The 24,693-nt window shown below is 54.6% G+C and overlaps 2 protein-coding genes across 2 annotated transcripts; one reads left to right on the top strand and one right to left on the bottom strand.

Annotated features, from left to right (window-relative positions):
* The first annotated feature begins 209 nt into the window (after window positions 1-209).
* On the top strand, window positions 210-10,812 carry INSYN1 (inhibitory synaptic factor 1). Its single transcript, XM_027724318.2, is given in 2 exon segments — window positions 210-557; window positions 10,051-10,812. Coding segments are annotated over 2 exon segments (912 nt in total). The 5' UTR covers window positions 210-374; the 3' UTR covers window positions 10,780-10,812.
* A 9,442-nt stretch (window positions 10,813-20,254) lies between these two features.
* LOC113989220 (zona pellucida sperm-binding protein 3-like) lies at window positions 20,255-23,510 on the bottom strand. The gene is made up of 9 exons (XM_027723558.1): window positions 23,109-23,510; window positions 22,413-22,531; window positions 22,227-22,330; window positions 21,863-22,040; window positions 21,670-21,790; window positions 21,457-21,548; window positions 21,242-21,387; window positions 20,611-20,730; window positions 20,255-20,385 (listed from the first exon to the last, which is right to left on the bottom strand). Exons 1-9 carry the CDS (start codon window positions 23,508-23,510, stop codon window positions 20,255-20,257), a joined length of 1,413 nt encoding a protein of 470 aa, XP_027579359.1.
* Window positions 23,511-24,693: the final 1,183 nt, after the last annotated feature.

The following is a 24,693-nucleotide window of genomic DNA, read 5'->3' as shown; positions in this document are numbered from 1 at the left end:
GCAGGCAAGGCGTGAGCCGCTGGATTTTAGCTTCCTGGGACATCCAAGGAACTCTTCCTCCTCTTCCTCCTCCTCCTCGCCCTCTGCTCACCCCATGGCCACCTCACACCTCCCCGCGGCCACCGGCTGAGTCCCCTCCGCAGCATTCCCGACTCTGCATGCTGCACCCCGACCCCGCTCCCCGCTCCGAACCAGAGCCCCCCGACCTCGCAGGGAGGCGAGCGTGCGGCTGGGACTTCCTTGGAGGCAGGGGAACGTTAAGATGTTGAAAGCTCCCCGGCCGAGAGGGGCTGCGCGGACGCCAGGCCACCCGGCTAGGGGGGAGCAGGATGGACAGAGCCGTTGGGGCCGGGAACCGAGGCTGGTAGGGAAGGATGGACTCCCGGACCTGCCAGGACAGGCAGCCCAGTGACCACCCCAGCAGCAGCAGCAGCAATTGTAGCAGCAGCAAGAGTAATTGTGAACGGGAAAGGATCCGGAGCCGGATGAAAATGGTGATCGGGCAACTGGAAGGCATCTTACAGGAGCTCAAGGAGGTGGCCAAGGAGCTCCGGGAGGTAGGAGAGCGGGTCGTGGTAGCTGCTGATCCCAAATGGGGGTTCCCTGTCCCTGTCCCCCTGCCCCAGGGTCAGGATAGGGGGAGCAGAGCCAGCTCAGCACCCGCAACCCACCGGCCCCAGGAGGCACCTGGATGATGTGCAGTAGGATTTTCCAAGAAGGGAGAAAACTGGGCATGGTTTGTAAAATCGCTCCTGACCTTGACCCCGGGGTTTGCTCGGGGTGAGGGGCCCTGGCCGAGGCACCAGCTCTGCTGGTGCTGCTGGTGGGAGAAGCACCGCCAGCACTGGGAGAACTGGTGTCACAGTCCACTCTGCTCTGCCTTGGAGGCTGTTTTCCAGGCCCCTTCCAAACCAAGGAGGTGGACAGAGAGGGGATGGTGGGTCCCTCTGGCATTGCAGAGGGCACTGAAAATATGGCATCAGTCCTGGATGCAATGAGGAGCACCCACAGCACAGAGAGGGGGTCAGAGGGACTGGGTGTCCTGTAGCCTGGCTGGAGAGGGCCCAGTGCTCCTGCAGAAATATCTGTGTGCACACACAAAGTGTGGTTGGAGTTTTCTCCCGGTGCAGAGGCACCACAGAGACACTTTGATGGGGGATTTAATATTTCCCTGGCTCGAGGGTTTGGGCCACACATCTCCAAGCTGGAGGGGAAGGGGGTCAGGATGGGGTTGGTAATTTAGGACGCCTCTGCAGGGGATGGGGAGTGGTGGATGGGAAGTGTGCAGTAGCCTTGAGCATGGAGCAGCTGATTGCTTTGGCAACAGGGCAGGCGGGCGCTGGCATCCTCTCCATGGCCTGGGACTGCATCCAGAACCTCGCCACCCCTCAGGAAGGGCAGGAACTTGCCATGGGCACCACGGAGCAGCCCCGTGTGGGTCAGTGGCATCTGGGTGCCACCAAGAGAACGCTGATGCAGGTGCACCAACATCATCCTGGTGGCTGTGGTCAGGGAGGGGACATCCTCCAGCCTGCGGTGCAGTGTCCTCCTTTGGGATGGCTCCACTCCATCCAGGAGATTTTAGGGGAAGTTGTCCCTGTGAGGTCTCGACCGGGCTGTGGCACCCCAAGAGATTTTCCTTTCTCTCCTGGCTTTGTCAGTCCTTCCAGCAGCAGAAAGCAAACCCAGCCACCCAAAGCAAAAAGCCTCCTACTCCCCCACCAAATCCCGCAGTGCCATCGGCAGAGCCCAAAACCCCTCCAACACATCTCTGATGGATTAGGAAAAGCCATAATAGTAATAATTGGGATGCAGAGCTACTTTCTATTTAGCCTGAGCTCACTTCATGCTCCTCCAGGAGATTAACAGGCTTTCAAAGGGAGGATGATGATGGCAATTGGCCTGTTCTATCGACCCCATGAATTTAAGGCCGGGTAGGACCACCATGATCAGGTGAGCATCCCTCTTGCTGAGGATATGGAGGGATAAGAAGGACCAGGATGGGGCCAACCTCCAACCATTTCACAGCTGAGACCAGGTTGTGCTTGCCACCAAACTTTGGGTGGCTCCACCAGGTCCCTGTCCAGCTCTTGGGGCCAGAAGGGTCTTGGTGGGCTGCCCAAGTCAGGTGGTACCAGCATGTGTCAGAGGAGAGAAGAGGAGGAGGTAGCTAGAGGACACCCATCCTCTGTCCCCACCCCAGGGACACCCTGCTCTGTGCCAGGGAGGGGGTCCACACCCCATGAGGTGGCTTCTCCAGAGAGTGCCAGGAAGTGTTAAAGCATGGAAATGTTTTTTCCATGGAGCTGGCACATGCCTAGACACTGGTAACCTCCCAGGCAGCATCCCATGGGTGCTCTGGGAGAGCTCCCCACATCAAGGGACAGCGAGGCCAGGTCAGCGTGGAGCCAGACATGAGGTGGGTCCCAAACTTCAGCCCTTCTCCCAGCTCCTAGAACAGACCCACAAAACTCTGCAGCAATTATTCAAATTCATACAAAACAGCCTAACTCTCAGTACACTCAGTGCAGGCTTCGGAGCTAAAACACACCAGTCCAATCAGGTTGAACCAGGAGTCAGCGACTCCAGAGAAACAGAGGTCTGGTTTTCCCCAAACCAAGCAGAATTTGGGTGTTAGAGGCTTTGGAAATTCATAGAATGGTTTGAGTTGGATGGGTTTAAAGCCCGTCTTGTTCCACTTCCCTGTCATGGGCAGGGACATCTTCCGCTAGACCAGGTTGCTCCAAGCCCCGTCCAACCTGGCCTTGGACACTTCCAGGGATGGAAATTCATTTTCCTGCCCTCTGGATCACTCAGAGCAAGCTCAATGGGAGCAGGTTACATGGAATTCTCTTTCAAGCCCACACAGAGAAGTACGTGGCAGACACCAGGCTGGCAAATCGTAATCTCTAAGATTTTGGCGAAAAAGAAGTGAAAAAATAAGCCCTTTTTGTTGTCTTCCTTGCACATTGGGATGCTCTTCCTTGGCTGGAAGTGAGGACCAGGACACAGGGACAAGCCTGGGGACAAGCAGGGCTGATGGCCCCGAGCTCAGGTGGGCTCAGGGGTGGGGTCCCAGGTGGGGCTGCTCAGGGCCATCAAAGGCCACCAGTGTCCTGGCACTTGTGATATTGGTGTGTTCTCCAACGGAGCCACCATGGGGGCTTTGGAAATATCCATCCCTGTGGCCACCTCCTCTGGTAGGGGCATCACTGGTGGGTCGGGTTGCAGGGCTGGATGTGCCCAGTGAGGGCACCAGACACACCCACGGCGCTGGAAAACCTGCACTGGGTGATACTGGAGAGCACTGGGTGATGCTGGACCTGCTCCTTCTGGGTTTTTCTTGCACAGGGAGCTGGGTGCCAGGACTTTACCCACCCGGAGGCAGCAGCCAGGTCATAACCACCTCGCCAAAAATAACCCCCGAAGCCATAAACACCCTGTGTGGGCACAAGGGCTTCCACCCAGGGATGGTTCCTGCTCCAAAACTGTTCACCAGCTCCAGTCACAGCTGGCTCTGGCTCACATGAGCCTTTCCTCTCAGGTTGTCCCTGCTTCAGCAGAGACGCTGAGTCCCAGAGCCAGCCAGGATTGTGGGATGCTCCGGGGGGAGGCTCCAGCGGGAGACCCCAGGGCAGCCCCACTCTGCTGGCCCATCCCTGAGGATGTGATGTGTGACCAGACACTGGTTCAGGCTCCATCCCCGCCTCCCGGGAGCGGTTCCCACCTGAAGGCTGTCATTCCAGATGTCCGTTTTATTCGGGATGCTGTTTCACCAGCCTCCCCGCTCCCGCTCTCCCTCCCTCCCTCCTTCCCTTTTGTGTATATAATTATTCCCCAGCACTCCAAGACAGGGCTGTATTATGTGCGGGGAAAATGATTATTAAAATCTTTGATTGAAAACGCACACTGGAAGTAGAAATCAGGCAGGAGGCAGCAGGGAAGGCGCTTCCGCCGCGCGCTTGCCATGCTGCCTCCCTCCCACGCACCTCCTGCCAGCCCCGGCCTCTTCCCGCGGGGATCACCGCGATGCCACAGGGAATAAGATACCCCAGGAGGTCCCAAGAAGCTCCACGGCAAGGCTGAGCTCCTTCCCACCCTAGGGGGATTAGTGCTGGGGGTGGGAAACCATCCACGGCGGGAAATAAACCCAGATATCTGTTTAAACCCCCCAAAATTCCCATGGGGAGAGTCCTGTCCCTTCTGCAGCTGCTGATGGAAGCAACGGGGTCCCACCACCCAGAACAGCACGGAGGAGTTCCCTCCAACACTTTGGCACGAGGAAAACCCTCCCTGCAATCCCTTATGATAATAAATACCTTAATAATGTTGTAATCAATAGGTGATTAGCTGGGAATGCTTGGGGAAGTTCATGGCGAGAAGGAGGCTTATTATTCTAATAACAACATGTTTGGGAGATGTGCAGGATGATTTTGAACTATTTAGCAGCTGATGGTGGAGCAAATGAACCCTGGATCCTCGGCACGCTCATTTGTAAGGATCAGCTCGGGGAAGAGAGGCCCCTGCAACTCTGCTTCAGTTTGCCAGTTCCAATTAATCATTCATTCCTTATTAAATATTTACTCACCTTGCCTGCACTGGGAAGTGGGAAGGTCCCTGCTCCAGGAGCATTTGGATATGGGGGTGGTGGGGCTTTGGGGTGGCTCTTTTCCCCTGTGGGGGGAGGAATTGCTGGTGTCAAATGCCTCCAGGATGATTTGATGCTTTGGGAATAGGGTTGGGGAATTTTAGCATGGGCTGCACGGTCCTGTTGCTCATCCCCTCTGTGCACCAGCTGGCAGCAAAGCACAGTGCAGGGACACACGGGCCGGATCCAGCCTGGAAAAGCAGCTGCGTGCCATCGGAAAATCCATCCCTGGAAGTGTTCCAGGCCAGGTTGGATGGAGCTTGGAGCAACCTGGTCTAGTGGAAGGTGTCCCTGCCCATGACAGGGGTTGGAATGAGATGGGCTTTAAGGTTCCTTCCAGCCCAAACATTCCATGGTTCTGTGGAAATGCTTTGGACCCCAAAATGTGCTTCTGGAGGTGCTGGGAATGGGGAGCATGGGGGGACACACAAAAATCCCTGCTCCCACCGTGGCTGGGGATGGGATGTTCGGCTCCGGATTGGGAAAACTGTTGCATCTTGCTGGAGGGCAGCTGAGGGGACACACACAGGGCCTCCCATCACTGGAGCAGAGACAGCCCAAGCAGTGCCATGTTTGATCTCCCCACCCCGGCCCCGCCTTCGCCCACCAGAACCTGCCCTGAGCACGGATCCGCCTCCCCTCCTCTTCAAAGGCCGTGTGGGGATGAAGGGGCTCTTAGACCACTTTGATCCCAGCATCTTCCAGCTCCTTCCCCGGCCCCAGGAATTCGTGTTACCAACTACTGCCCAGGAAGCCTTTGAAGTCCCCTCTCATCCTCCCGCCTCTCCTGCGTCTTCCCGGGCGTCCGGGAGGTTTAGTTCCTCGATAGGAAACGGCGGGGCCAAAACGTGGGAGCTGGAGCCACCAGACCCAACTCCCAGCCAGGGAGCTCAGTGCTTGATGTGCAGCCAACAGCCCAAAATCCCATTAAAAACAACGACAATGCTCCAGATGTTCAACATCTGCCTTAGCTGGGGAGGTGAACACCCAATTTAGGGCTTTTATCCGGAAAGCTTCTGGCTGCCTGCAACGTCCATGGGCGTGGGGACCAGTGGGAGGGGAGGGGAGCACCCAGCACTCCCAGCTGGGTGGGATGGTGGGAGCTGGTTTTTGGGGTGGGGATGAACGTGGTTTGGCACATCCTTGCTCCATGTCCATCTCTCTGGGGTTCCACAGGGATGTGGCTCATCCCTCTGCCTCACTCCATCCTCCAGCTGCTCAAAGCTCGTCCCTTTGGGCGAGAGCTGAGCACCCTTGGCCCCCCAGCAGCTGCTTTCAGGACACTGGGGTGCAGCAGGATGAGGCCCCTCGGTGACACCACGCACGAGGTCAAGGGGGAATTATTTTGGTCCCTGTTTTCCTGCTGCCGGATACCCCAGCTGGACCAGGGATGCTCTGCTGTCACCAAAAAGGTGGCTCTTTGCAGCAACCTAAAGGTGATGGAGGATGGGGACATGTCCTGTCTGTCACCCGCATGGCACTTCCACCACGTGCTGAGGACACCCCACACCTCCCAGCCTGCTCGTAGGGGAACAAACCCACCCCAGTTCTCTGAGGGATGAGAACATCACCAGGGCCTTGTCCCAAACCACCCCAGGTCTGGTCATCCCTCCCCCCCCCATCTCTCTCATCCTGGCTCCCTCTGCCAGCAGCGATGGCCTCAGCTGGAAAAGCTTTGACAACCTGCTTCAGGAAGGAGAAAAGGGGGGAGAAAAGCCCAAATCCTACTTTACATTTAAATCCTCAGCGGGTACCAAGTGTCACATAGGTATTTAACACCCCCCCACCCCACCCCACTGCCCCCCCGTTTAAAATAGCAAGTGCTCCTAAAAATAGCCCCGAGTGAGCCACTGCTGATGTGACACTAATCCCTGTGTGCCACCACAAGAAGCGGGATGGGCACAAGGATTGGGATGGGGATGTGCCTCCTCCTGTCACCGCCCGATCCCAAATGGCAGCAGGTCCCTTTAATGAGGATGAGGAGGGCCCTGGGTGTCAGGGACCCGAGTCAAAGCCCAGGGAGACGCTCCCCCTGAACCCAGTGCTGTAATCACCGAGCCTTTGTGGAAACAGAGGTGATCTCATTCCAGCTGAGGGTTTCAGCAGAAATCATTTTGCTGCCTTATTAAAAAATAATAATAGCCGGGTGTTTCCCAAAGACAGCTCTATCCCTGCCCTTTTTCCTAATTCTTTCTTGTCACCAAGAAAGAAGAGGTCACGTCATCTTCTTTTTAACGCCCTTCCTCGAGTTCCACCCTTTCTCCCCTGAAGATAAGAGTAAAAAAAAAGAAAAAAAAGAAAAAAAGATTTCTGATGGTGCATCAGGAACAAGAAAAATCACCTTTTCTAATGTCAAGACTTCGTTGTGGATGCTCCCAGCATCTCAGCACCCTTCAAAGCCAAAGCCTGAAGGATGGGTGGGTCCCTGCCTGCCCTCTCTAGAGGTCTTCCATGGCTGGAAAAATAAGCTGGAGATCACAGATGAGGAGCTTAGGTAAAGCCTGTTGCCTTCTGCACCTTGGGATGAGCACTCAGCTCAGTGTCCCCAGCTCTGCCATCCTTTGGGGACACAAAGTCCCTCTAGGATACAGGGACATGATGTAGATTCAAGGTGCATCCCACAAGCAGGACATGGAATGGGCTTCAGGAGGTCCATCCAGGAGAGAACCCAGCTGTGGGGCCACCACGTGGGGCTGGGGACAGGTTCTACTCCAGCACAGCTCAGAAAAGAGGTTTTATCCCCAAACTGGTCTTATATGGGTCCCAGGAGGGGCTGATCAGGGTTGTTAAGGTGTATCAGTGCCCATCTGCAGCATATTAGACCACATGCTCAGGTCTGATGGTGGGTGCACTACTCTCTCCCACCCCCTCCTCCCATTTCCTAACCACCCCCTTTTCCATGGAAAGATGTTTTTTGGCATCTTTTATCTCCAGCGTGGCCAACCCACTCCCAGGCAGCAACCCCAGCCATTCAGTCTCCCTTCTCCTGCTCACATCAGCTCGTCCCACCCCAGAAAGGGTCTCCCCATTCCCAGGTCTCCTCATTTTCCCAGCCCCGTGTTCACACCAGGCAGCAAACACACACACACACACACACACATCCAGCCCCACCACCCTCACCCAAACCCACCCTGTGCCCCTCGGGGTTGTGCCCCCGTGGAGGTGGCATCACTTTGTCCTCCAGAGATGCTCCTCTCTGGGTTGTCACAGAGCCTCAGGTGTCCCCAGAAATGGTCCTACCTGCGGCCAGAGCCTGAAGCTGTCCCGTGGGGGCCGGTGGCTGATTCACAAGAGGGGATGCTGCGTGTCCACGCCTGGATGCACATGGGGGGCTCGAGTTCCCCATCTTTGGTGCCAAATCCTCGGGAGCTGGGCAGAGCAGGAGAGCTGCATGGGCAGGGCTGTGGAACGAGCGAAATTTGGAGCTCAAATATGGGAATTTGATTAAAATTAGGTCAGCAGAATGTAACGGAGCCACTCCGGCTGCTGGCAGAGTAATCGTCCCCCCGGGCTCCCTGTTTCAGTTGCCCAGACATATTAAATTACCCTTAACTCTGCCCACGCATCCTCACCCACCACGGGGGCTCTGTGAGGAGCCTGCCCTGCTGAGCCATGCTTTATGGTGCATTTCCAGGGATTTATGGAGCTGTCCCAAACCTCTGCACGTCGGCATCTGGCAGAGGGATGCAGAGACCAAGGGCAACCTGGCCCCGTGACAGCAGGTTTGGGGTGCCCGCCCTCAGATGGGATGGGGTGTCTGAGCCCAAGGACTCAGTTCCTCACAGCAAAAATGCTCAAAGAACATGGAGTTACGGGATACAGCAGCATAAAAATGATGGAGAGATGTGCCATGATTAATTAATCTTGGTGGATGGGAGGCTCCAACCCCCAGTGATGAACTGTGGGACTGGTGGAGATAAGTCAGGGCTTTTTGGTGGCGTGAGGAGAAGGAAAGGAAAGGTGTCTGGCAAGACACTGCCCATTGATTTACCTTCCTTCCCTTATTTTGGGAGATTTGTGGCTGGTTTCCACCAGGAAAGGACAGGTGGAAGGGCAGGTGGAAGGGCAGTGGAAGGAAAAAGATGGGGAGGGAACAGCAGTAATGAAAAACAACATTACTGTGTGAAGAAACCACCTGGAAGAAGTCGAGCAAATTTGTGCTTCCAGATGCTCTGTGAGTGGGATGGGCATCCAGAAGGGACACAGCCCTGGGGTGCAGGGGGCACCGATGCCCATGATGCCCTCACCAGCCCAAGCTGGGGATGGGAGTAGCACAGATTGCATCACATGGGTCACAAACAGGTACCAGGAGTACGGAGGGGTTCCCCCTGGCCCCCCTTGTCTGCCACTGCCCACCTCCTGCTTGGCAGCACAGGGACCAGCCAGGCCCTCTGCCAGCTCCCCCAGAGAGGGGGGAGGCGAGCCAGCAAAACTGCCAAAAATACACACCTCCCAGTGCCACGGAGTTGGATTTCCACGTCGTGCTCTGCCTCCCCCATGAAACAGAGCCCCACACGCCCACACACACACGCAGAGACACCAGCCAAGAAATACCGTGGATAGACACGGTTCCATCTGGATGCCAGGTGGGACTGGGGTCTCCTGGGCAGGATAAGTGCTGTGGTCAGTGCTGGGCAGCCCCTGAGTTGGGCAGGATTAAAGACTTGAAGGTGGGCGATGAATCTGTTGCATCCAAAACCTTGGCAAGGTCGTTAGGTGGAGACCATGATCTGTGGGAGCTGTAGGAGGAAGGAGGTCATTCCTCTCTTCTTTCCCCTTCCAGCCCTGCCCATGGCTTGAACCTCCCTTAGGACTTTGCATCTATTATTTTTAATATTTTAAGGCTTGATTTAGTCACGCCTCACACGGGATCTGTCCCCAGTGGCATGGTGGGGCCGTGACCCCATCCCCAAGCCACCACAGGGCTCGATATACTCAACACTGTGAAAGAAATGGAGGATTGGGATCGATCCAGGACCTTGGACCATCATCCACCGCCTGCCTTGGCTTCCCCACTCACAGAGCTGCCTTCTCCAGAGGGAGGAAGTGATGGTCACTGGTGGCTCCTTGTGGTCTAGTGAGAGGGACCAAAGGACACCACGTGCCCGAGGATTTGGGGTGGGAGTCATCCCAGGGGACAGGGCAGACCCTGGGGAAGGCCCATCCTGTCACACCGAGCGCTCAGGGGCACCCAAGGCTTGGGGGTTTGGGTGCTTTGCCACCGGGTGGGCTTCGGTCCCTGCCAGGAGGCTCCATTTGAGCTGAGACCTCCCAGCTCATCACACCGGTGGTGCCAGGGCAAACAGCAGAGACTTAGGGGTGTGGTGTAATTACGGAGCAGAAACGGGAGGGTCCCTCCCAGCAGCTCCTCTCTGTCCGTGCGTCCGTCCGTCTGCCCGCAGGTGGTGAGCCAGATCGACCGCCTGACGTCCGACTTCGAGTTCGACCTGGAGCCGGACGACTGGACGACGGCGACGGCCAGCAGCACGTCCAGCAGCGACAAGGGCGGAGGCACCTTCGAGCTGGGACCCCTCGATTTCGCCGCCTCCGACATCCTCTCCGACAGCTGGGAATTCTGCTCCTTCCTGGATGCTTCCACCCCCTCCGACCCGGGCGACGGCCCCGAGCCCCCCCGGCCGCAGCCGCAGCCCCCGCCCGCTCGCCAGCCCGACTACCGGCTGATGAACGGGGGGCTGCCCATCCCCAACGGCCCCCGGGGCGGGGGCACCCCGGATTCGTCCAGCGAGGAACCAGGCAGGAAGGGATAGCCTTCGGCACGACCATCAGCCTCCCCTGAAGCTGCCGCAGCCTCCGCCCCGCGCCGGCACGCTGGTGAGCCGGGTCCCCGCATTAAGCGACAAGCGTGGCCTTTAAAAAGCCCGCCCCTGTGCTGCGCCGATGCCCGGGAAGCCTCCGCACAGAACGTGGTCTAGTCCCCGGGGGACGAGGGGCCCGAGGAGCCCGCCAGGAAGGTGCCGGGCGGGCCCTCGAAGCACTCGAAAGCCGGCGGCGGCGCGGCCCCGGGCCGGCGGCTGATGAGGACCAGCAGCACCCAGACCGTGGCCGACAAAAGCACCCAGACGGTGCTGCCTTATATCCCGGCCCAGCATAGGATTAAAAACAACCACTGACGCGCCGGATCCGCCGCACGGATTTGGGGAGGGTGGGTGGATGGGGGGGCGGAGGGGGGGGACGACTCCTGGGAAGGGACAGAAAAATATATATATATATATATATATATATATAAATATATATTTAAATAAATCAATACTAATAATAAAATCGACATGAAAAGGTGGCAAAGAAGATGAATGTCCCAATGTCCCAACTACCTACCCGTCATTTTCCAGGCTCAGGGAATTTTAAATTGTTTTTTTTTGTTTGTTTTTTTGTTTGTTTTTTTTTTGGTTTTTTTTGGTTGTTTTTTTTTTTTTTTTGAACAGAAGTTTCAGATCAATAAACCGTCCATCATGGAGAAATAACAACCATAACATATATATATAATATATGTATATATGTGCCAAGGGAGGGAAGGTTCTACGAAGGGGAGAGCCAGTGTATCCGAGGTTGTGGATGGGGGTGGATGGGGACATGGGGGTACTGGAGGGGGGTGGCTGGACCAGGGATGGGACATTTGCCCTCCCTGGGACATTCTATCCCTGTTTGGCTTAAGAAGAGCCGGTGTGACCTGATTTGTCACATCCAGTGTCTGAGTGGACTGGGGGGTGTCACCAGGATGTCACTCCCACCTCCAAGGGGGATTGTGAGGGGATTGCAGAGGGCAAGAACACACCAGTGATGAGGAGCTGGGCTAGGGGACTGCTCCCCTTCTGATTTCCAAACCTTTACACCAGGTCCAGGGGAAATATTAGCGACCTCCAAGCCTTGCAACCATCTTAAAATGATGTGGAAAGTGTCTCCAGCTTTTCTTTATGTACCTAATTCTGGTTTTCCATTTCAAAAGCCCTGGTTTGCGGGGGGAGAAATAGCTGGGATTTTCCCTGACAGATGAAGGAATCTGGTGCTCCAGATCTACCCCTGGCATCTTTCTTTCAGCTTCCAGGTTCTGCCAAAGCCTTCAGCACCCAAAGCACCTGGTCCTGGGGACAAAGCCCCCGTGCCCTCTCCGTTGACTCTTGCTCCTGCAGGAATGCATTTGCACTGCCAGCCCTCGAGCGTCCCTGGCATGACATGGTTTTTCCAAGCCTGGCAGCAAAAAACCACCACCTCAATTCCTTATTTTTAATCCAGGTCAGAGATGCTCCAGTTCAAGCCTTTCCCAAGTGTCATCCCAGAGCCAGGACCCTCGCTGGCACCCAGTGCTGCTGCCAGGGCGAGGGATGTGTGGAACACCCATCACAGGGGAAGCAGTGGTGACCACAACACTCTGAATTCGACCCAGATTGTAGCAGGAGAAGAGGTTTTCGCCCAAATTATGTTGAATTGCATTTATGTTTTAGTTTTTAGGGACATGGCATTGCCTGGGGGATCAGTGTGTGTTCCCACCACATGGGAGCATCCATCCAGCTCCCCCATGGGGGCATCCCAACCCTGGGCAAAACCGGGAAAGGGAAGAAGAGCCCTGTAGATGGGACTATGGACATCTCTCCCTAATCCATGGGCTGGGATACCATGGGGAGCATCAGCCTCTGTTTTTTCATAACAAAGGACAGGATGTCTCCATCCCCCATCCAAAGAGTGGCAACACCATCCCAGGGACACATGGGATGGGACAACTCCCTCCATCCCTCTGCATGTCAACAGCTGGTTACTCATTTATTTTTAAGAGCTTTTTACGGCCTGACCCTCTGTAAAACTACAATTAGCACACGTAGCTTTGTTGTTCAATAACTCCTCCCAAAGGGTGTCAGGAAGAGCAAAAGGAAAAAATCTGGAGCAGCTGGAGCTGCACAAGGAGATGCTTTTCAGCTGCTCCGGATTTGGGAGCACCTGCATCACCCGCAGCTCTGGAAGGAGCTGCCAAAGGGGGGACTGAGGCACGGCCTGGGGACCACTCACCTTGGAGCCAAGGATGTAAAACCAATGGATGCAGCTGGGGCCATGTGGACAAGGGGAACAGCTCCATCCTCCGTGCTTTTATTAGGAACGAATTTATAGCTGTACCAGCTTTATTTCTTGCTCTCTGATAAATCCAAGTGACATCAGCTGTAAGTGCTGTATTAACCTTCAGGTGCATGGATGGAAAACTTCCATAAAACTGGGGTAAACGGAGAGGGGGAAATCCATCCGCTCCCCTTTGCTTGGAGTGCGGGTAATAAAACCCTCACTGGCATAGAGGTGACCACAGGCAATGTCTTTGCTGCTTCTCTGCACACCCAGAGGGGTTTGGCTGTCGTTATTTAGCAGGAAAAACTGCTGGTTTGGGGTTCTTTAGGGAAAAACTCAACATGGTGGGAATGGTTATTAACACAGATAAGGAGAAAACAGGCAAAGTAGTAAAAATGGCTTTGTTAGACCAGTAACGAAGTTATTAATTATGTTATTCACTGCACCACCAACTTAATTATTAATGATGTTGAATTAACAGACTTGGTTCTTGCAGGGACAAGATCGAGCTCGTCGGGCTTGGTCTGTGGCTGCAAGTGATGGGGATGGAGTGGAATTGGACTGGGAAAACACCTACTCTTTCCCTTAACACTATATATTAATGCATCAATGAGCCTGTTCCCCACAGCATCCCAGCAATGTCCCTGCCCTCCACCCCCAACCCCAAAACCTGTTTGGGAACACCCAGAACAGCAACCAGAGCTCAAAGGAAGGGGCAAAGGGCTCCTTCAGGAAGCAATAAGGAACCATCAGCAAATGAGGACACAGTCTGGCCAGTGATCCACGCCAGCAGATCCCTCTGCCATGCATCCTGCTGGTTTTTGGCTGGGAAGGATGCTCGGTGTCTGTTCTGGCCAGAGCCAGCCTTTGATGGGCTTTAAGCAGAATTCCAGCTTGGCAGCCAGCTCTGACCCTCCCCACAGCTCCTGTTCAAGTTGACCTGAATTACGAGGGGCTCCACTGGGGGTTGTGTTTTGAAGGAACTCCTCTGAGCTCACCCAACCCCTCCAGCTCCCGAGATAGAGCTGGAAAGTTGCTCCCACAGAAGAAGCCGTCTCACAAATCTCGCTTGGGCGAGGGCTCAAAATAGACCTCGAGTGCCTGGAGACTTCACTTCTGAGCTTGCTGACATGAAAGGCAGCTATCAAAGTGGATAGCAGGATGTTTTCTGGCCTGAGGAAGAGCTCTGGCTCAGGGTCAGGCTTTGGGAGGGGATGGGATGCACCCAGGACCCCAACTGCACCCATGGGTTGCCACCCTCAGCCCTGGGAAGCCAAAACCCAAGCTGACCCCATACACAGACGCGTCTTTTTTCCTCAATTCCACGATGATCTGCTCTCAGGGGACTGAGATAACCTCTCCCCCGGCAGAGATGGGCTTTATTTCACACTAACCAGGCTACAGCCAGCCCTTGGAGCTCAGCAGCAGCTAAAAGCATCCCTGGATTTTAGCTGCCCCTTCCCTGCACAGCTTGGAGCTGAGCTCTGGTTGTAGCTGGAAGAGGAATGTTTTATTTCCAAAGGGAGAGGTGATACTCCTGCCTCTGCTGCTGTACAGCATCTTGTCTTGTTTGTTCCTGGCTGTTCCACAGCTGAATTACCACATCTTAGGATGCTGCTTTAACAGGAGCGCTCCTTCATCCTCGCTTTTCCAGCTTTTGGGAGCTAAATCCATCTTATGCCTTGGGAGTGGACTGTGAAGGCTCTTCCCTCTTCATCGCCACCCTTCAGGCCAGGTTGATCAGCTCCCTGGGGAGAAAAGGAGCATCCTCCCACAAAGCTGCCCTCCCCGTAGACCAGGGCAGCTCAGCTGCATCTTCCCAGTTGGATTTTACTCACATCCTCCCTCCTTCTGCTTGTCTCCAGCCCCAGAGCCAGATAACACACTGGCAGCTGTTATCTCCTCTCAAGGAAAGGCTGGCTGTGGAGGAGGCAGGAGCAGAGTGCACCCACGCTGCTCACAGCACCCCAAAATGTGCCCAGCACTCCTCCCCGGGGTGTCACCCCAGCATCCTGCATCCCTTCATCCTGCCTCACCCCCAGCCCAGGGCAGCCTTGGAGGAGTAAGGGGGGGTCAGGGGCACCCTCCAAGCCATGGTCAAGGATGTTTGTGGATTTTGAGTTCACCCCAGTGCCATTTGGCACCGAAATCCCAGGCGGAGCAGCTCCCCTACTCGCGCTCCTCTCCAGGCTCTGCCAGCCAGGCGGGATGGAGATGGATAAGCTGAGCCTGGCCAGACAAGGGCCTGAAGCGGGTGCTCGTGGCCATGGCACACTAATTAATCCTCGTTTGTGCTGGCACTTGCCAGCCTGTAATTTCACAGCTTGCTGGAGGCCTCTGCGCCGCAGGAGGCTGCCGGTCTCTCCGTGGATTCCCATGGATGGAGCAGTGGATTCCAACCTTCTCCAGGGCTGATAAGCCAAGGGTGGAGTGGTGTTGGCCAGACACCTGAAGGAAAATTCCTGCTCTAGCAGGGGGTGGACAGCTGGGCTGGATACCCAGCATGGGGCAGGAGACCTCATCCCGCCCCAGCAAGGGAGAAAGAGGAGGCTGTGATGGCAACAGGGAGCCCAGAGCATCAGGAAATAAGGTGGGAATAAGGCTGTGGTCAGTGGGGATGGCTGGAGAGCAGCATCCTGCTGAACAGCCCCAGGCTGAGCTTATATGGGCTCCTCAGGTCACAGGTAAGGTGTGGATCCTTGGGGATGTTGCCAGGGCCATTTAAGGTCCCCAGGGTGGTGGGAGGCCAAAGTCGGGGGTGAGGGGCTCCAAGTGACCTCCTGAGCAGAGCTGGCAGCTCCACCACCACCTCCAGCCCTGCAAAACCTGCTTCTCCAGTGGCCACTGCTCCTGAAGTTCAACCCTCCGGTACCCGGATACAGCCCTTGCTACACTCATAAATGGATATTTATCCATTCTGTTATCTCACCCTATAAAATGCACTTCTCCGGGTGGTGGCTGGGTGCTCTCCCACCACTGGGTGGCAGTGGGAACACATGGACACACATGTTCATGAGTGGCCCACGCAGGGACTGCCTCCTCCTCACCATCCCTTCAGAGCCGTGCCTTGGTGGCCCCGTGTCACATCACCCCACTGTTCATCCCTGATAGGGACAGGGCAGCTCCAGCCTGGTGCTCTCAGGAGGAGCATTCCCTCAAAATACAGCCAGAAAGGGCAAATTTGAGACCAAAAATGCTTTTTTACCTCCATACCCTGGAGGCAGCAGCAATCTGGGTCTTGCCGTGATGCCAGGAGAATGCTTGGTTGGAGCACCCCCAGTTTTTGGGGTAAAGCCCCCTCTGGAAGAGCTGCAGGCCCCCTGGAGCCATCGGATCCAGCTGAGCCTGCCGGAACACGGAGTAGCCCTGGAGGTACTTGTAAGACAAGGGATGACATGCTTGATGGGACTTCTTAATTAGATCTCGCTAAACCAAAATGTACCGGGGCTCCCCTGGCAGAACAGCGTCAGACAAAACATTAATCACGCTCCAAATAAATAATTAAAACGCTGGGGCTCTTAGAAAGGAGAAAAAAAAAGACAAACCAACACCAAACCAAGAAAAATCAAAGGCGTCAGTGCCAGCCCATAATAAGGAGCAACAGGGCTGGGTTTGGGGGGGCCCTGGTCTTGGAGAGAGCAGAGCTGTGTCCTCAGGGCCACCTGAGCCAGGTGGGACCCAACATAGTCATGGAGAGCTGAGCCCAGAGTCCCAGGAGGTGTCAGGATGGGGTTTAGGACCTCATAACCTCATACCTGGAGTCGTGGGAACACCCCCCCAGCTCAGCTTTGTGCTAAAACAGGTCTTTTCACAGCCAGCACCTACACACTCAAACAACGGATTATAAAATTATCCCCCCACTGGCTGGTCCATGGGATGTGGTTCAGCTCCAGGATATCATCTGTGGTCACCTCTGGGACAACATCCACAGTCACTACTGGGATATCAGCTACAGGTCACCTCTGGGGCACCGTCCAACATCCATGGTCACCTCTGGGACATCCTCCAATATCTGACACCCATGGTCACCTCTGGGACATCCACGTTCACTACTGGGATAACATCCATGGTGCCCTCTGGGATGCTGGACAATGCCCAGCTCTTGGTGCTCCAGCAGGTACCTGATGCAGCATAGGAAAATCTGTTTACCCAGCACTTAGGAAACACTTTGGGGAGAAAACAACAACAATAAAGGCTCGAAAATAGAAGTCTCTCCCTCCCCATCCCTCTTAGCCGGAGCAGGGATTACTCAGGATGAGCAACACGGAGTTTGAATTATGCATGGAACCATTTGCATCCAAGAACACGACTGAGCAGAGTGGCCCTGTCCCTCCTGGGCCCCAGCCTGCAGAAACTCATGTCACCCGTGCTCTGCTTTCCTCTTCTTTACTTTTCCTACAACAGGGTTATTAAAAAGCCAGTCCGGGGCTGTGGTGGGATGGAGTTGCTCCCTCAGTCCGTCCATGAGGTGGATTAGGGATTTAGTGGGTTTCTTCCCTGCAAGGCTGCAGGAAAATGGACTTTATTCTGCCAAGGATTGGGCAACGCCCTGGCCCCTGGATGTGGCACCCTTAAAGCAGCATCCCTGCCCTTCCTCTTCCTCCTCCCAGCCCTTCTCCAGCACGGCCCCCGAGTACCAAGCTGGCTGGGAATGATGGACTCCACCAAAACCTGCTTTATTACATTAATATTTGCTGGTAATGAAGTTCACACTTAGAGCTCCAATTAAATTAGGAAAACCATAATGAACAAGAAGTGGTGCATTAATTCGTTAGCGGGGAATTGCTCTAAATTACCTCGGCAAATACGGCAAACCTTCAATTTACCGGCGGTGTTTTCAAATGGATTTTGCTCCTTCATCTCCATTTACACTGCAGCACATTTTTTTTTTTCTGGCAGCAAAAGCAGAAGTGAATTAAGTTCAGTTCCTTGGGGAAACACATTTGTCTCTCAGATGGGAATAAATACTCATGAGAGATACCAGAAATTTTCCTTTTTGGCTTCTTCACCGGGTATTCACGGGGAAAACAGAAATTATTTACAATAAACAGCTTACAAAATGACATCAACAATGGAAAAAACCTCTCTCACAGGTCCCTTCTCTTAAATGCCAGAGCTTTAAAGAGAAAACACAGAAGTTTTAATAACACCAGAAGTTATTTTTCCTGCCTTTTTTTTTTTTTCCAGTAAAGGGAATATTTCTTTATTTTTAAATGAGCTTCCCACGTGTTCACAGGACTCTGGGAGCTGCTGATCAGGGACACCTGTGGCAGGAAAGCATGGCTGAAGGCCCTGAGCTGGGATCAAAGTGCAGCTGAAGGAGCAGGGTGAGCTCCAGAAGATATTTGGGGCAGGAATTGGATCCCCAAGTCATCAGGGAGCTTCTTCTCAGGGGTAGAATGAGGGTTGGCAGAAGGGAAGGACAAGTTCTTCCTGCTTGAGATGGGCCTCAAAAGAGGATTTCCATGCCATAACTTCCCCTACCCTGCCAGATTTCTTCCCCATTTCCCACTCCAAGGACACAGCTGTGCCTCCATGCCCTTGGGAAGAGCACCACCACCCTTTTGGCAGGGCAACATCACAGCCTGGCCACACACTCAGCACATGTCATCCTGTCAAGGTAAAAATTAAGAAAAAAAAGGAGGTTTTAATCTTCTGTAGCTCCTCCAGGAAGGAGCTTGTGCATAAAACATGAAGGCTGAGAGCCTGATCAGGGAAGATTCCAGCCAAAGAAAAAACCTTACATAGCTGCCTCACTTTTCCAGTTGATTATTTCAGCTCAGCTGCTTAATTCAATGAAAACAGAACCAGGAAACATTTGCCTGAGGCACATCATCCCTGGGCTTTCAGTCCCAGCTTGTCTGGGGAGGCAGTCCCTGCTCCCCACCCTCCCAAGCCTATGGAGCACAGGCACCAAGCTGCTTTCCCAGCACTGGGGAGGCTCCTTTGCAGAGCTGTGGCTGCCCTCAGGGTTTCTTGGAATACGCTGTAGGGAGACTGAGCATCACCAGAGTTCAGCCTAATGGCTGGGGAATTCCAGCCCAAAGGCAGGAGAGCTGCTTCCAGCCTTCAGCCACCCAATTTAGGGAATGCCTTTGGCAGCAGCAGCCTTCAGAAGGCATAAGCAAAGGAGCAAACATCTGAATCAATCTTGCTCTTTTTGTTCCTTATCCAGGGCCAGGAGCTGTTTCCTCAGCTCAGAACTGGCTGTTACAAGCATCAGGTGCTTGGATTCTCCCAGGATATGGAAAGTGAGAACAAGCCAGGTGGTCAATCAGACCAGAAGGATGGAGGGGAGTCAACAGGTTTGGGGATCCTCCCTGGAAGGGCCATCAGCCCCCATATCAAGGCAAATTTGTGCCTCAAGATGCCCAATACCCTCACTGTGCTCCCCGCAGAGCACAGGGTCCCACACCACATAAACAAGGGCATTAATTGCCCCAGTGCAGATTCCTGATCTTTAAACCAGGCAGCACCTCAAAGCACACAGTCCTCCAGCCGTGGGATAACAAACTCCTGCAGCCTTTGGCTGGAACTGGATACAGGGACACAAACAGTTGAGAAATATCCGTGTTCCTCAAGCTTTGAGGAGTGCAGGTGGCATTTGACTCACCACATCAGGAGCTGAGACACCAAGAGCTCACACCCAGCTTGAACTCCACCACAGAGAAGATGCTTTCAGTGGCCTAAGCCAAGATTTTGGGACAAGCCTGTGCTGTTTGGGAGGGGAAGCCAAAGAGCACAGAGCACTTTAACACAGTTTTAAGGCCTGTCTGGGGCATGTTGCCTCAATTTCAGTGCAATGAGGACTCCCGTGCCCTATAGCTCAGCTCCACTAGCACAGCAGGAAGAGTCCCCAAGGGTGCTACAAGGAGAGGTGATGATAATCCAGACAAATCTACCAGCTGAGGGCTTCCCCTCCTTTATATTTAAAAAAATATAGAACAATTTAGAGCTGGTGGACCAGTAGCTTTCCCTATCTGTCCCTTTTTTCTTATAGTGTCCCCATTTCCACCTTCCCATCCAGCCACTGCTCTCTGCTCTCCCTACAGCTGAGGCCACACTAAACAGAAGCACCTTGAGCCTTTTCCCATCCCCAACACCAGTTTTTTTCCCAGTTCTCCCAGCAGCAGAAGCCATACTCAGCCCAGAGTTAGAACTGCCACTGTGTCCTTCGGGAGAGGTTGCAGCCTGGATGAGGAGGCACTAACTCACACCAACAAGCCTGTTCTCACACCCTCCAGCAACATCCCTGCTAAGGAGGAGCAAATAGGACTTCTGGAGTCAGGAAACCATTCAGCACCTCTAAGCACCATCAGTTCTTCCCTCATCCACCTGAAAACAGGAGCCATACCTTGTTTGCAGCCAGTGTTCAGGTTTCTTTGCCAAGGACACAACATCCAGGGAGCCTCCACGTTTGCAGAGTCACATCCAAGCACACCAAAGGCTGCCTGGCATCCCCCTCTTTCCACTGAGGAGGGACAGAAATGTTTCACACAAGGAGAGGGCAGAAATGTTTCCTTTTATTAGGGATGGAGGTTACAATGACATCCCAGGAGGGCAGGGACATTTCCTGCACACGAGAAACAGTCCCAGAGCTGTGAGGCTCAGCAGAGTGGCTGCCGTGAGCACAGCAACTTGGACCACCACAGGAAGTCCTCCAGCAGCACCTGGGGGAGACAAGAGACACTTACTACACATCAAATGGCTTCCCATCATCTGCCAGTGGATGAACTTGCTGGCAGCTCTGGGAAGGAGTTCCCCAGACTGTCTCTTGGTGGTTATACTAGAAAGTCTCTCCAGGTGTGAAATCATGGGGGATTCATGACTAGAACCTGGAGTCACCTTCAGTTGAGACCTGACTGACAATCAAACAAAAAACCCCACACACATACCCTGTGGGGTCTTCCCTGCTGGTCCAAAACCTCCAGAGGAACTCCATAATCCTTGAGCTGAGTCAAGGATTAACAGTGGCCCAACTGAGACTTCAGCTTCTGTCACCCTTGAGGGACCACCTAAAAAAAACCAAACAAGCAAGTTCACAGGGGAGGTAATTTGTGCTCACTCTGGATTTTAGGAGCAACAGAAGGATGGACCCTGCAAGAGCAGTTTTCCTTTTAAACATAAGGACACAGATGCAGTTACTTAGAATAAAGTCATACAATCCCAGAGTGGCCTGGGTTGGAAGGGACCTTTAAGACCACCTCATTTCCCCCCCACCACAGGCAGGGACACCTTCCACTATCCCAGGTTGCTCCAAGCTCCGTCCAACCTGGTCTCCAACGCTTCCAGGGATGGAGCAGCCACAGCTTCTCTGGCCAGCCTGTGCCAGGGTCTCACCACCCTCCCAGCCAACAGCTTCCCTGTATCCAACCCAAATTCTCCCTCTTTCAGTATGAAAGTACTTACTGAAGGACTCTGGAGAAGAGCTGGGTTTGTCCTGGAACTAAAGATGTTACAGCATGTTGGCTGTCCCAGCCTAGAGGGTCACCCAGCCCCGGGGGCACATTTTAGACACAGCCCTACCTTGCTCAGAAGGGACATCTCTCCTCAAGCGCCTCCCCGGCCATCTGGCAGGAGGGTTGGTTCTCCGGGAGTATCCTCCATGCAACTGGCAGTTGCCGGTCTCACAGCAGCTGCAGATGTCTCCAGTACCCTCCACAGGTGCCCAACTGAAACAGAATTATCTGTAAAGCCTCTCCTCCAGGCTGGTTCCCTCCCTACAAGCACCAGCTACTCACAGGCTGCTGGCTTTGTTGAAGGAACAGGCTTTGTTCCATGGATCTGGGGCTTGGTCAGCTGGGGAGACCCTCAGATGGCAAGTGATGTAGATCTGGAAGGGAAAATAAAACTAGTTAGCCTTGGATGCTGATTTTTTATTATTTTTTTTTTTATACAAACAGAGCAGCACATCTGAAACACCCCAGGGAGGAGGGGTTGGCACAACATCTCACCAGGTTCCTGTCATCTCCTGCAAACTTGAACACATCGACCACAAACTGCAGCGTTTCCTGCCTCGGCCTTGGGGAGATGAAGGCTGAAGTGGTGTCATCTGCTCTCCCATCCACCAAGCACCTGGGCAAGGGTCAGGAGTCAGGGACACGCCAGCCAGCTCAGCAGTACCACCCTGAACACGGCCCCCCTTACCCGCTGAGGTCAATGAAGGCGTATCGGGGGGAGGAATTCCTGTCGGGGCTCAGAGTGGCAACACAGTCGTCCACGAAGAGCCTCAGAGGGACATGGCCCTCAGAAGCCACGTCAGCCTGGAGGTGCAGGCTCTCCCCCAGCTGGAAGCCATTGGAGAGCCTCTCTGTGCTCCAGTCATCTGGAAGGGAGATCCAAGGGCACGGGTCACTCAGGAGAGCAGCACGTTGCCCTCCCCAGCACAGGGACTTCTCAACTGTGCAGCAGTGTGGGCTTCACTTCAGCCCAGATTATAGCCCTGTCTGGGCTCGGCATGTGAGCAAGAGCAGAGAGGACGAGGAAATGGGGCTGCCAGGTCTGCACCCACCATCCATGAGGCGCAGGGAGAACATCAGCCTCTCCTCAGCCGACAGCGTGGAGCGGAAGGGAACCCACGTGGGCCGGACAGCACTGCTGCTCACATTGCTCCTCCTGAACAGGGGAGATCTGCATTAACAGCCATGCCACCATCACCTGAGGTCCATGGGAGTAGAGGCACAGCCCCCACACTCACCTGGGATAGTGACACTCAATAGGAACCACCACCGGGTTGGTCCTTACAATGACCAGGTTGCCAGAAGGAGTAGGTTTGTAGGACAAGCTTGTTTTGTAGATCAGGGAGTCTGGGGTCATCTGGAAGGAAGATTTGAGAGAGATGAGAAGACAGGAAAACAAACTATTTTCCATAAGCTCAGCACCACCACAGACCCAGCACCGACTGCCAGAACACACAGGCCACAGCTGTAAAGGCACAGACTGTGCTCCACATCCCCAAATTCAGTGCCTATAGGACACCATGAGGCTTTGTATTGGCATTCCAACAAGGGGCCAGCCTTGAAGGAGGTCAAGGAGCCTCGAGGACTTCAGAACTCCAAGCACCCACTCTCCCATGTGTTCATGCATCCAGTTGAGTCCAAGTCACAAACACTACAAGTCTCTCTTGCTGTTGGGTGTGGGCTTGAGGATGGCACCCATACTCCAAAAACTACCTTTGCCATGGCCACACCACCCCTCACTGCTGCAACCAAATCAGCCTCTCTTCACCCCAAACCCTTTACCAGGCCACTTCCAGGACCAAGAGCTTCTCAGGGGTGAATCAGGCAGCACATTGCTCTCCACAGCACTTCCCACTTACCCACCCAGTGCTGGTCAGAGCCCAGAGAAGGTCCATCCCTACTCAGCAGCCCCTCACCCCAGCACCCCCCCTCACCTGCAGGGTACTGCCACACTCATGCAGCCCAGCCACAAAAGTCACAGTGCTCTCAGCAGGATTCTGGGGCAGGGGCAGGCAGGAGGCTGATCCCAGGCTCAGATCCGCAGCCCTGACCAGGCGCCCGGTGCCAAAGAGGTCCCTGTGCACTGTGACCACCAGCTGTGCCTCCTGGCACTGCACGGCCACGGGGTGCAGCGGGGCCATGGCCTGGAGCTGGGACACGTCCACCCATGCCCAGGGCTGAGAGAAGGAAGGCACACGGGGCCGGCTCCAGGAGGAGTCACCCCAGACCCTCAGGACCCCCGAGTCCCTCTGAGGGAACCCCCAGGGGCTGTAGGATGCTGCTTCAGCCAGCACCCAGCAGAACAGAGCAACACCCAGGCTGCCTGCAGGCCCCATCTTGACCCCAGAAAAACCAGCTCATGGAGGAGGTGCTGCCCAGGACCCTTTTATACCAGCACTCCCAGCAGCCCAGCCCAGCCCAGACAGGGCACACCTGGGGGCTGCCAGCGGGACCCCGCCCAGCGAGGAGCAGGACAATGGGATCCAGCTGGGACCATCCCTCCCTCTCAGGGCACAGGGGGTGATTTTCCTTGACCTGCACTTGGGAATTGCCCCTGAGCAGTTTGTCCCAGGTCTTGCCTGTTTGGGGTGGCATCAGCCACCACCACCTCAGTGGCCAAATGGCCACAGGTCCCTTGCACCTCTGTGTCCTTCTCACTTTGTGAGATGGAGCCAATTTTGACCAACGTGGCCAAGGCCCAGCAAGGCTCCCACAAACATTTCTCCCCCAGTCTCCCCCACATGATCAGCATCAGCAATTCCCCAGAATCCACGTGGTGAAGCACCCCTGGAGGTGGCACATTCAGAAATGGAGAGGAGAACAGCAAAACCCACCTGGGCTGTGGCCCGTGGCATCTGCAATCTGTCCATGCCCGATTTCACAGGAATCTGCACCGGGTAATTGTGTTTGGAGTAATGAAGGCATCATAACCAGCTCATTTGCATAGAAAGCAGAGGTACAAAAGGCGATCTTCCCATAATAGCAGCTGATAAGTGAATGGCAGGCATAATCAAGAGATTAATTGGCCCTCGTGTGTTAATTATGCTAATTGGCACAGCTGCTCCTGTGTACAGTAGGATGACTAATGGCTCTACACCTCCGAGCTGGATGGAGGGTTGGGGGTCACTCAGAGCAGTTTGCTGTGGGGGCAGGGCCCAGCAAGGGGGGTCCCCTTGCCACGGGGGGATGCCCTGAGCACACCCACTCCTCAACAGCGTGGATGAACTAGCTGGGAGGGATATTTTAGCCTTAAAGTTTGTGTTCCTGGTGTGTTTCTAATGGTGCTTTACATGAGTGCCCAGGGAAACACGGGGTTTATTGGCTGCAGCATCTTCCTCCCAGGCTGACAGGACCTTTGGGGTGGGTTTGGAATTGGGGAACCTGCCCTGCATTACAGCTATGAGATGTATGAGCAAAGCTCCCACCCAGATACAGGGGTGCAGCCAAATTCCTGGTGGGATCTCCTTGCGGGCCCATGCATCAGGCACAGGCTGTTGTGCCCCTGCAGCATGAAAAATG

The sequence above is a fragment of the Pipra filicauda genome, unplaced genomic scaffold (assembly GCF_003945595.2).
Source record: "Pipra filicauda isolate LSUMZ 115617 unplaced genomic scaffold, ASM394559v2 scaffold287_size946512_pilon, whole genome shotgun sequence".
Taxonomy (NCBI): Eukaryota; Metazoa; Chordata; class Aves; order Passeriformes; family Pipridae; genus Pipra; species Pipra filicauda.
This window is presented reverse-complemented; position numbering and strand designations above follow the sequence as displayed.

Coding starts and splice junctions, on each gene's coding strand:
- LOC113989220 (XM_027723558.1), bottom strand. CDS start 23,510: ATGGGGCCTGCAGGCAGCCTGGGTGTTGCTCTGTTCTGCTGGGTGCTG. Junction 21,791..21,862: donor GCCTTCATTGACCTCAGCGG/GTAAGGGGGGCC, acceptor ACCCTTGCCCAG/GTGCTTGGTGGATGGGAGAG. Junction 20,386..20,610: donor AGCAGGGAAGACCCCACAGG/GTATGTGTGTGG, acceptor TGTCTCCCCCAG/GTGCTGCTGGAGGACTTCCT.